Below are 12,086 nucleotides of genomic sequence, written 5' to 3'. Positions count from 1 at the left end.
AATAAAGCTGAAGAGAAACTAAGAAGGTTTTCAAGAAGCAGAATATGCGTTCCTAGCATGATATAAAGGACTTCAAATTTAAGTTATGAAAGGGATTTCTAAACTGCCATTAAGTATCGCATGTTTACATCAACACCGATCCTGACCGCAGCCATGCTGTCCTAATCTTCAGTCTACGAGAGGACAGCAGAGCTCCACACTGACAGGTTGGGTGAGCAGCGACACCCCGTCAGCTAGCAGCACTGCCTCGAACAGGCCATCCCTAGGGAATGTGCTGCTCCCCACTAGCTGTATAGAAGATTCACGGGGCTTAGAGGACGTACTGTCACCACCCATCTGAAAAGCACGACAGCAGTGCCAAGGATCTTTGTTGTATTGGCCTCATTACAAGCAGCGAGCCCAGTTTATGGGAACTGAGTTTAACATGCAGATTTTTGCAGTGTGTGCGAGTGGTGAGTGTATCTTCCCTGCTAGAAGTATGAAGATGCCACGTAATATGAAAACATAACGTATACTGACCAAAGGAGGAACTGTAAATTCCACTTTGATTTCGCTCTGTATCCAAGATTCCAGGAGCACGCCCTTCCTGCTCTACCCTCCCATGTTACAGTAGCCAAAACAATTGCACAAATTAATTACAAACTACACTGTTTTTCAAATGAAAGAATTCACTTCACACCACAGTCTCAAAGAAAATAAATTCTGGTGGCCGTGAACTTTCTTAAAACAATGAAGCTGTGGAGCGTGTTATGCAGAACTAGCATTTCTTGAGGCCAAAGTGAACACAGCAGAATTATGAAGACATTCCTTTCTCCATTCACAAATCTCTCCCTAAAGAACATCTCATTGCAAACAGGAACCCACCCTCTGCCTGATGACTCAAGATCCTGAATAAATACATGGGTTTGGAGGGTATTTAAGGAAAGACAAAACACCCACACTTCTCTGATTTTTCAGGTCCAGATATTGCAACACTGAGAACACAATACTGCAAAACATCTTCGCTTATACTTTCAGACTGAGGAGAACATAAAGTTTGTGATAAATAAGCATTACTCCAGAGTTTTACTTTAAAGAACAGAGCATATAAATTAAGCTTAAAGAATCTTGTCCTTGTTCATAAACCTTTTCAAGGGAAAGACTAAAATGCTTGATATTCAGAAATAAGAACTTAGGAGCTCTGCTTTTCTAAAGCTACCTTAGAGAACTACATACAACTACATTTTGTTATACATTTGAGTAACTTTATTTGCCTTCGTTCTTCTCCGCATACATGGGCAAGATAGAACAGCTATAAGGTGAAGTATAACGTAATGCTGCTGGGATAGCAGTTCAACATTGTATAAAAAGCTTTCTGTCTACGCTGATGTTTGGCTTCATCTTCATGTTACAATTTAAAAAGTAAGAGTTTCAGGACAGCTGTATACAGGCTACTCTTTCACAATTCAAGACTAGAAATAAATTCCCATTGTTGCTACATCTAAGATGAGGCCTATCTAGCACTAGTTCGTTATTGTGGGAAGACTTCTCCCCTTCAAGCTACCTAGAAGACTTCATGAAAAATCCATCAAGATCGATTCACCCATAATTTTAGTTTCATAAAAGAAGAAAATCCTCATCTTTAGTGTTTACCCATGAGGAAACAGCAACTGTAATTACAACAGTACAGGCGAAAAACACAGCTTTAATCAAAATTCCAACAATATTCTGTTCCCACCTCCTCCTTCTAGCATCGCAGTATCAGTACATATTATGAAACAAACTTAACATCTATCTCTACAACACTTTTCCAGAAGTTATGTTTTTCTTATGCAGAAGAGCAGTAGTAGTTTGAGTTTACAGTGCGTTCATTTGGGCTTCTGAAAACATCTTGCAGTCTCAAAATATTCCCGTAACTTAGGCGAGTAGACATTCATTTCACAGAATAATTTGAGAATGAAGAAGGGCATTAGTAACAAGTTAGAAGAAATAAATGTAGACTGAAAAGTCCTAATAGGAAGAGTGCAATTCCATTATTTCTGGACATAAACATTACTTTTTCCATAGAAAGCTCAGACATTTAAATACCGACATACACCAATTCCAGATAGGTAGGAAATAAAGCAGTCAACCTTTGTGCGCACTGTAAGCATAAGCTAACTTTACAGGCAGTAATACACATGTATTAATACTCAATTTGGAAAATTACTGCATTAGTTTTCTGAAATGAATTACGCAGGCTTTTATCCAAAGCTTTAAGAGAAGTGATCTGCTTCTACACAAGTAGTTCAAGTGTGAACTTTTTAAGTGTAGCACAGAAAGCAGGTATCCTGAAGACAAGTAAAAGTTCTCAAAAACCTTCAGCAGACAGGATTCTTTTCTAGAATTAAATGCTTATACAGCTCCAATTCCCGGGAGGAACTGGATGTTCACTTCCTCAGCAAGAACAGCTTCTTATACTGTAATTACTTAGATATGAAGAAAATAACTTCAAGCTTTTTCCCCTTATGCTTCATGTCCATCACTTTGCCAGGCATCTTCCCTTTAACAAGTGGGACACCGTTCCCTTTAAGGCTTTCAAGGAGAACAATAATGGTTTTTAGTTGCCACCTGGGTTAAGATTCATTGATTTTGCAAGTCTAGCCTGAGTTCTAAGTGTTGGTGAAAGTGTATTTTGCTTCTTCAGCAGAATCTTTGAATGGAAAAGTGTAGAGTTTCTATGAAATTTTAACATCCCTGTGGCTTGATCAAAACAGACTACTCCTAACGCTGAGGCATTGTATGTTTACTACTCCACAGAGCAACAAAGAATGTTTCAGAACAGAGCTTTCAGTACAAAGCCTGACATTCCTTATAATCAGTACTTTTTGGTTGGACACCGAGACCAAGCAAAGGCTTCCTCTGGCGTTATTGAAGATTTTCTCTCCTTCCCTCCTACTGCCATCTGTACAGCTGCCCAGAAGAGAAACATTAAAAAACAGAGATAACGACAACTGGGACATAAAAGCACTGAAGACCTGAATAAGCAGATGTTGAAAGTGAAAGAAGCAAAAGGAAGAGAAATGCCTTCCTCCTTGACAAGCTAATCACTATCAAGCTTAAAAGAAAAAAATAACCAAAAATCACTAAAGCACCCACTGCTCGAACCTAACCTGCCCTGGGGACCAATCAGAAGGCAGAGTGTACCAAAATCCATTTACGGGGATCAGCCACGTGTTCTGACAAAGGGGAGAAACTTTCAGTCTTAATTCCAGCTCTGCACAGTGAAAGACTATACTACCTCCATTAAAAAATGGTGGTGACTGACAAAATTACCAGAAGGATGGCCCATACGGCCTCTTTAATTCAATTTGGGTAGTGAAGTAGCTAAGGCTGGGAAGTTTTGAGATAAACTGATTTGATTTTGCTGGAAGGAATTAGAACAAGCTCTGATAATTCCGTGCCAGAGGAAAAAAGAAAGAGTACCAAGTATTTGGGTGTGACAGTTTTCAAAAGCACAGCCAAGATCAGGAGATCATCCATAGTCCATGCATTCCACTTTACATCTGTTAATGCTGTTGGACTGTGAAGTCTGCAGAACTACACTTAATACTTCAAGAATGCTCTTCTGCAGATTTCCCTGAAACCAAACGAATATGGTTTCATCATCCAGAAAAAAAATCATGTTTTCTCCCAAGATTTATATTTTTTCCCTTAATTCTAACCATCAGTTCTTCCTGGAAAGAAGGAAAACAGGCAACGTATCCTTAGTTTCCCAAAAAAAGTCACTGCTGGTCTACTTTTGAGAACACACTTTTCTGTAAGGGAGCTAGTCTTATACTAGCATTTCAAATATTCCATGTCCAAAGCAGTGAATGAAGTTTCACTCAGAAATTCTTCCGCCCTAGTACACGTGATGCTATTACAAGAAGTATCTGTGGCATGTATTTGTCAGAAGACAAAGCAATAAGTGTTTCTCTTCATCATATGATGCGAGTCTGCACTGTGCAAGAGATCTAGAATCGATATTTACTAGCTCTACCAAAACACAAAACATTCAAGTAGTATATAACTGTAATGCAAGCCCTTGCATGGCAATCCAAATTTATTGAACTACTGATGCTAAGTCATACAAAATTGCACCACTTTAATTAAGGCTTTTAGTTTACATTTGGCCACCTCAAAGCAGTTGTAACATTAGGTTGGTCAATTTAAATACTGTGGCTCCCTGTTGGATATACACACAATCTTTACACCCAAACGTTAATGCATACAAAGCAACAAGGCATTGTTAAATAAATCAGCAAAAAGTTAATTACTGCAACTTAGGCCCTGTGACCAATTACACATGATTAAAATTACTTCCCACATTCACATCCACAGTACTCTTCCACCATTTAACATCTCAACCAAAACGTTACACATGTAAAACAATCACTAACAGGCAAAAGTACTAAACCTGTATATTTGGTATTGCAAATACACTTATGCATGAGCAAGCAAGGGAATTCACAGTGAGAATCTACAGCTGCAGAAGCCCGAAAATGATTTACAAAAAATTGTTAAATCATTAAAAAATCGTTTTAAAATATACACTTCTTGTTGTAGACCCCCACTGTACACACAACTATAAACATTGTTCCCTATGTAAACAAGGAAAAGGAAACATACAATAAAAGGTTGAAAAGTCTGGACATTTCCTTCCCAACAGATATTAAAGGCCATGTCTTTAGTCAGACGTTATACTGAAAGGACTCTTAAAGACTAGATCACTGTCTCCACAGGTTTTTCCTAAAATTAAAAAACTATATAGCTGTTGTGTTAATCAAAGCGCTTTTGTACAATACCATGATGATGATCCTGTATTTCTTTAAAAAAGTTACAATAAGCTACAAATACCGATGAAGCAAAGTTATCTGGAGTAGTCTATATAGGAGCTCTTTGGACTTTCTTTTATTATGCTAAAATAGTGGTGCTTTTAGGATTTACATTATTGTACTCTCCAATAGAAAGTGGGGATTGTTGAAGTATACAGTACACAGTTTTCATACATGTACAACATTGGTGGATGAACAATGTCTCTTATCAGTAATACTGGATGTAGGCTCTGGTTTTACCAGTTGCATACACTTAGAATATTTATAAGTAAAAATCTCTCGTGACACTGGAAAGTGATTAGAATGTGCAAACTGATGTAGTAGCTTTCATCCATTTCTTAAAGGGTACCACCACAGGAAAGTCCATTTAAGATGTTGGTAGGTTTAATAAAGTTGGAATGCTGGCACTGTTGAATTGGGCAACAGTTCTTCAGACCTGTAACAGCAAAATGAGAAGTTAGCCAGGACAAATAGTTATTACTCTCTAGTTAAGAAAACCGAAGCAGGAACTAGCAAAGTTCTTAGCGAACATGCTCAGAAAATAACCTGATTGCTTTTCCTCTACTGATATAAGCTCTACTGTACATGTAAAATAACAGATCATCTCAATAAGTAAAACTGAGTTGGAATACACACGGGAATCCAAGCTGAACTATGGAGGCAATATTTGATGGGCGGTACTAGTTGGCTTACACTAGGACAATTCCAGTGGCTTTGAAAATGCATTCACACATTTGGAGAATCAAAGCTCTTAGTCTGAAAGCCCTGTTAAGGAAAGGCAATAGTTTCTGTTACTCTCAGCTAATGCCTCTGGAATCCTCTTGGTTGTCAGTAAAGAAAGACCTCTGCCCATACTAGGGCTTGGAGAGGGAGAGGATGAAACAAACTGTTTCAAGAGTAAGTTGTAGGGAAAAAAAATAAATAAAATAAATCACAACTAACTCCTGAAAAAGCTTACTGAAGAGGCAGGCTGAAACTTGCATGAGCCTTCAACAGCATTCTTAAAGCACTGTTTTAGTCAGGCAGATCAGCAAATTGTCAAAGAATGGGATATTAATCTAATAACAGGAGCTCCAGGTCAAATATTTGGAGTGTTACAATGATCCCTTCACCACCCTTTCCCCAACGCAACCACTGACCGTATTCATAGCCTATAGTACATCCGGGTAGTCCAAAGAAAACAAGCTAAATTCCCACACCACCACGCAAATATGAGTTCAAAGTGGGTAGTTTGTATATGAAAACATCAATATTTTAGTGCGCATTCCTGATAATTGAGCTCTTGCAGTATGTTCTATCAGCCTCCAAGAAACAAATTTCTGTTTCCAAAAGCTAAGTTTTGCAAGTATCAGTACAAATGTCATTAATGGGAGCTCCACCTTAAAGCTTGAAAAAAAGGAACTTTTTCATGAGAGTATAAATAGTACGTCCTGCACAAATTCTGTAGTTCTGACTTCAGAATGGCAAAATTAACATCATAAAGACATCAAGATATCAGGAATTTTTTATGCAGTTCTGCACAATAGAAGCTCTGAGTGTTTTTGTTTGCTTGCTTCATTTGTTTTTTAAAGTCAAAACACACAAAACTGAAAATTTTAAAAGGCTTACCTGGCTCAGAGCTACAGTACAGCTATGTATTAAAGTAGCTGACATGATGACTTTTTGCGTGCTTTTCCAGGCACTGGAGTTTTTCTGTTAATTTGTCGCACAAGGTCATAAAAGATCTGTGAATATAAATGTCAATTGGTTACTGGAATTAAGAAGATTCCCTCACAACCTTAACTCTTCAATCTTATTTACACAGATACTCAAAGATCTCTGCTAATATTTAATTATAATGAATCTGGAAAGCTAAAGTTGCACACTTAACATATGTCTACTTTCTGCTAAAGATATTTGATCTCTGGGTCAAATTTACCTGAAAATAATGATATGCCACCATGATCAACTAGCATACACTATTACTTCCAATTAATTCTGCAGCAAGTACAGAACTACAACACTACATTTCCTAGACAGGTAAAGTATAAGACTCACACTTTGAGTCTCCTTAGAATTCTAATTAGACTACAGCTTTGTGGAAAAGCTAATTTAAGACAAATCTAGGTACTACAATTAAATAGCAGCTGTTTTGTTCATAGTTGACATTGTGCCAATTATTTCTGCATCTCTTAAATCAAGTCCTCATACTAAAGCTCTCCTAGCAGTTTTCTAGGGCACTGTTTGCAAAGCAGCAAACTATCCAGCAAGGGCTTTTAGTATTTGATGGAAATAAGCTCCAGTTTATTAAACATAACTTTACTACAGAGTTAGCGAATACATTTTTAAGAACAACTGAGTAGTTTCCAGAAAATCCTAATTTAATATGCATTGCTCATTTTAAAGTCAGCTGTGCGTAAAACCACCACATTCATTTGATTACATGCAAGTCTTGCACAGAGGGCCTTTCAACTTGACTGGCACTGCCAATAATATTTTCCAGCAGACACAATGAACTGCAGCATTTATGGTAAAATTCAAGCTGTTCCAGAAAGGTAAATATTAACACAGTTTTTTCTAAATGCTTTTTTTTTTTTTGCATCAGATTCTTTATGCTGGTACCCCCACTGAATAAAAAGGCATATACTATGGTACTAAAACAGGTCCTAAAAAATGCATAAATGCATGTGCTTCATCAGGTGCCTAGATCCTGCTCAATAAGTAGCAAGATACTAGAGGTGGTTTTTTGTATTTATTTTTTTTTGCAGAGCACCTATTTATTTTTCTTCTCCAATCAGTTACTTTTGAGAACTTAAAGTTTTTACTCCTACCGGCTCAAATAACTTAAACCCATTAATTTTAAAGATTGAGCCCTTACAGGTCTTTTTGAGAAATGGATAGTCCAGCAGTGCGTGCTCGGTGGATACAAAGCTGTATCAACCAGGGAATGTAGTATGAGAAGCCTGAACCAAACAAGTATTTACCACAAACTCCTATAAATTTGAAAACTAATTATACAAAAACTAGACACTTTGAAAAAGTTTTAAGTAAAAGTGAACGATACCCCTTGATATAAATTCATCATAGAATTTCAAAATACCAGAGTATACTTTTGTCCATTATAATCTATGTTATTTTTGATTTTTTTTCCTTGACTGTTCCATCACACAGGTATCATGCCTTACCTCATTAACATTTATCTTTGATTTTGCAGAGGACTCTAAGAATGCACAATTATTCCATTGCCTTGCTAGGTTCTGACCTTGTTCCTTTCCCACAACTCTTTCATCTTCCAAGTCACACTTATTGCCAACCAGAATCATAGGCACCTAAAAAACAATTCAATATCAGCATAGAAATCATTAACATCTTGGAAAAGCACAATGAAAGATACCTGACTGCCAGCATAATCAAGTTGTGGTATAACTGAAACTTAAGCATGTACCTCTGTCAGGCTTCAAAGTGACTGCATTTTCTCTTGCCTGCCATTTTGCAGGGTGCTGGTTGCAAATGGTTGGATTCAGTACACCACTAATTAAGTAAATTTCACATGTACTAAGTGTTCTAATGGGATTTTACTTTCACATGCATAGACATCAACTGTTAAAATTTAAGGCATCAAAAAGTCTACTGATGACTCAGCTACAAGACTTCAACATCTTCAAAAATCCTGGTGTGGTTTTGAAGACTGAGAGAAACTTTAAGAAATACAATTCCAAATGATACCAACCAAAGCAACTTTATGCTAACCAGAATGAATGTAGCACAGAAATTAAGGTTTTTGAATATCCTGGGAATTATTTTGACTTTAGTTCAACTCTGTACAAAATTAATACTAAAGTAAAAAGGCGGCTGTTAGGTTCTGAAAAGAAAAGATGTGTGAAACTTCAATTCTGCCTTTTTAAGATACATTTGTGATAACGGGTAGTGAATCACTTTGAGATGAAATCCACTGAATACAGGCAAGACCTGGAGATGCACAGGCTTAATAAACTGCAAAGTGCTTTCTAAGAGTCACAGTAAACTTCAATGAAATTGAAAAATACGTTGTGTCTGCCAAGAGCTGAAGCATATACAGATACTTGAAGGAAGGAAGGGATCAAAGATCCCACCAGCAGCTTAAATAAGATGAGCATACTTAAAATGATCATTGCTTATTCCCCTCCCATGTCTAGTGGCTACAGCATGCAAGGCATTCCTGAGAAGAACAGTTCTACAATGTTTGCAATACCTTTTATTAATGGAATAAGTACTCCCTACCACAGTTAAGATTTTTTAAGCAGTTATAAATTTGTTTTAGCTTCACTTCATATCTTAACAGTGCTAAGGGCTGCATACTGAAATGGTGTGGAAACAGTATAACCAAACCTGCTTGCAAGAATGTACAAAATATAAAGCTAAAGAACACAAAAGTTTGAAGCTTACAAAACAGTCTTCTGGAAGAATGTAATGTTGTGCTTTCAAAATACCACAAGCAGTGAGAAACACTGCAGGCTTTTTAAAACTTTGTTGTATAGTAATAAGGAAAAATACAGTTGCTTTACACGTTTCTGCAGTCCTAGAGAATAAAGTTACATATAGTTTCAAATTAAGCATTTTAAAGGTAGAAATTAAACAATTCTCTTTACAGAGTACATGACAAGTTACAATTTTCCTGTTTTGCCTCAAGAGTTGCATTTCTTTACTACGCATCTGCTGGTTGATTTGTCTATCTAAAGCACAGAACCTATCTGACCAAAGTGGATACACACTACAACATCTGCAACAAGAACTCCAGAAGACTTTAGCATTTAGAGAGATGCTTACATCATCAGTGTCTTTGACTCGAAGAATCTGTTCTCTTAGATCCTGTAAATCATTAAACGTAGACTGTGCTGTGATGGAATATACTAATGCAAAACCTTGTCCATTTTTCATGTATAGGTCTCTCATTGCTGTAAACTGTTCCTGTAATTAAAAAAAGGTACAGAGCTTGCATTAAATTTGCACTTTCCTTACACAAACTGCCATATACTTCAGGTTACAAATGTTTTACAAGTATGATGCATTTGTGCTCTCCCCTTCTTAAACTGTCTATATTTTACTGCTTTACTGTATGCGCTGAAGTAAATTATTAAGCCACTTCTAAATAAATCCCAAGCCTGGAATATTATATAGGCTGTTTGCACAACATCTAGATATTGCCAAGGGCTATAGCACTGACAAAAAAGAAGTCACAGAAACTGAAATAATTTCAAAAGAGAGAACCATTACAGTAGAAACACAGTGCGGTCTGTAGATTACAGATGCTTCATTCCTCCTGAATCCCTTCTCTATCAGCTCTTTCCTGCCTCCTGTTTGTTCTTTAAAATACATTATAAAGTAATTGCATCCTTTGTCAATCCCCATTTTATATTCCAGACACCTCCTATGTTAAATCCTACTTTCATTTTCAGGGAGATTGAATAGAAGATAGAGATGCTCAATAGACTTGTCGCATTTTCTAGACTTCAGTGAAAACAATGACATTGCATATGAAGACTCACTGGTGCACAACACAGCAGCAGCATTAGGACTTGTCCCTCATTGAAAGCTCTCACTGGTATGACTGGAATAGCATTTACCTTACTCACCTTGGTGGCTTAGCTATCTTGTGATTCATCAATCACTCATCAAGTCTCTCATATTATCTTATTCCTACATTCCAGGAGCTAGTTCATCAATTAAAGTACATGATCTCAAACTACAACTGTATTCCAATCCAACTATTCCAGGTCATGTAGCTCTTTCTAGTGGAGCGTAACAAAGTGTAATAGGATTTATGAGGCTAAATAATGGAAACATTTCAAAGTTCTGTCTGTTTGCATGTCTTCAGCTCTAAAATCTAGTAAGATTTTTTTTTTTTGGAGGGATGGGACTTAATTTTATATGCAACTCCTCCAAACTTCTGGTTTCTTTTATAAGTCCGTCCCTTTCATGGTTGGATGCACAGAACACGTTAATCAAGACCTTATTATACCTCCACTTTTGTAATTAGAGGCAAGCACTAATGCAAAACAGTGCCATCGTTTTCAAAATGACATTAGACATTTGGGTAATAAATCTGCAGCTGAACTGGTGATGTCAGTTGAAAGTTTAGTATGTGGATATTTGGTATCCCATATAAAACACACTGAGTTTTTGCATGTTTGTACCCAAAAAGCCTATATTTTCATATTCAAGTTTTCTTCTACATCTGTGCCAAATACTACATGTGAGATGAAAAGCATGATCTATTACAAGAGAGTATCCACTCAATCTTTCTGTATTTTTACACTACCTTACTCTGCTTTGCAGTTTGAATAGACAGTTATGGGATCTGATTGCTATTAGAGTTCTAAAAACATATACTATACTCCAAGGGACTTTCACTGGAATCAATGAGAGCAATGACTGGTTTCGGTGTATTTTGGAACAAGACAGAAAAAAACCTGACCAGGATGCAAAGGGTAAGCATAAACCCTATGCTTTGAGTCCACATAAGCTAACCAAAGAGATACTATTTCTATCCTCATGTCAGAAGTCCATCTCAGGCACAATAGAAAAATGAGAGAAGAAGAAAGTACGTATTTTCTACAGCAACAGAAATCAAAACCAAGTAACCACTGGGCCTAAATTTGCCTCTGGGCATTGTAAATTTAAAACAGCAGCAGAATCACTTTTAAAAGTGCTCAGTCTGATATTTCTCCTATTACAGAACATTAGATGACAGGAAACTTGCAATTTGTTTTCTGTCGCAACACTCCAGCATTAAGAAGAAAACTTTTGTTGAAGAACAACTTACATCCAATGTATTGACCACAGTTACTCTTTTGCAAACGAGGAAGGAAACCTGACATCATTTATAGCCTTACAGTTTCTGAAAGCTTAACACTGTACAGCAGAACTTGGGAACACTGGTTTTACTTACTGTTCCTGCAGTATCTAAGATTTCAAGCATACACTGTTGCGCATCTACTTCAACTTGCTGTCAAGAGAAAAAAAGAAGTGGTTAGAGCGCTTCCTCTTGTAACTCTTCTCTTTAGAACTACTAACAATTGGGTGACTTTATACACAGATTCATAATGCATAAAGCAACATAGTGGCTTAAGAAGCTCATATGGATATACACCCTGAAGCCAGCAGGAAGCAGCCTTCCAAAGAGCCCCAGTGACGCTTTCAAAAGCAGCTTCAGCAGCCAAGTACCACTCTGCAAAGTGATTAAGAGTTTTTGGTTATTAAAAAGGAAGGTTGCTAAATTTGTAGTATCAGCAA

General features: G+C 37.0%; 1 protein-coding gene across 3 annotated transcripts in view; it reads right to left on the bottom strand.

The window, feature by feature from the left end:
* Window positions 1-1,222: 1,222 nt before the first annotated feature.
* The window catches only part of RAP1B (RAP1B, member of RAS oncogene family), a 33,896-nt gene continuing 23,032 nt past the window's right edge, over window positions 1,223-12,086 (bottom strand). For 2 of the 3 annotated variants that reach the window (XM_015281694.4, XM_046938205.1), the window contains exons 4-8: window positions 11,743-11,799; window positions 9,621-9,761; window positions 8,000-8,143; window positions 6,444-6,559; window positions 1,665-5,271 (exon numbers count right to left, since the gene is read on the bottom strand). In XM_015281694.4, the coding sequence (XP_015137180.1) occupies window positions 6,473-6,559; window positions 8,000-8,143; window positions 9,621-9,761; window positions 11,743-11,799 (429 nt within the window). In that variant the 3' untranslated portion in view covers window positions 1,665-5,271; window positions 6,444-6,472. 3 annotated transcript variants of the gene reach the window in all.

This window comes from Gallus gallus, chromosome 1 (genome assembly GCF_016699485.2).
Source record: "Gallus gallus isolate bGalGal1 chromosome 1, bGalGal1.mat.broiler.GRCg7b, whole genome shotgun sequence".
Classification (NCBI taxonomy): Eukaryota; Metazoa; Chordata; class Aves; order Galliformes; family Phasianidae; genus Gallus; species Gallus gallus.
Note: the sequence above shows the minus strand (reverse complement) of the source record. Positions and strands in the feature narration are given on the sequence as shown.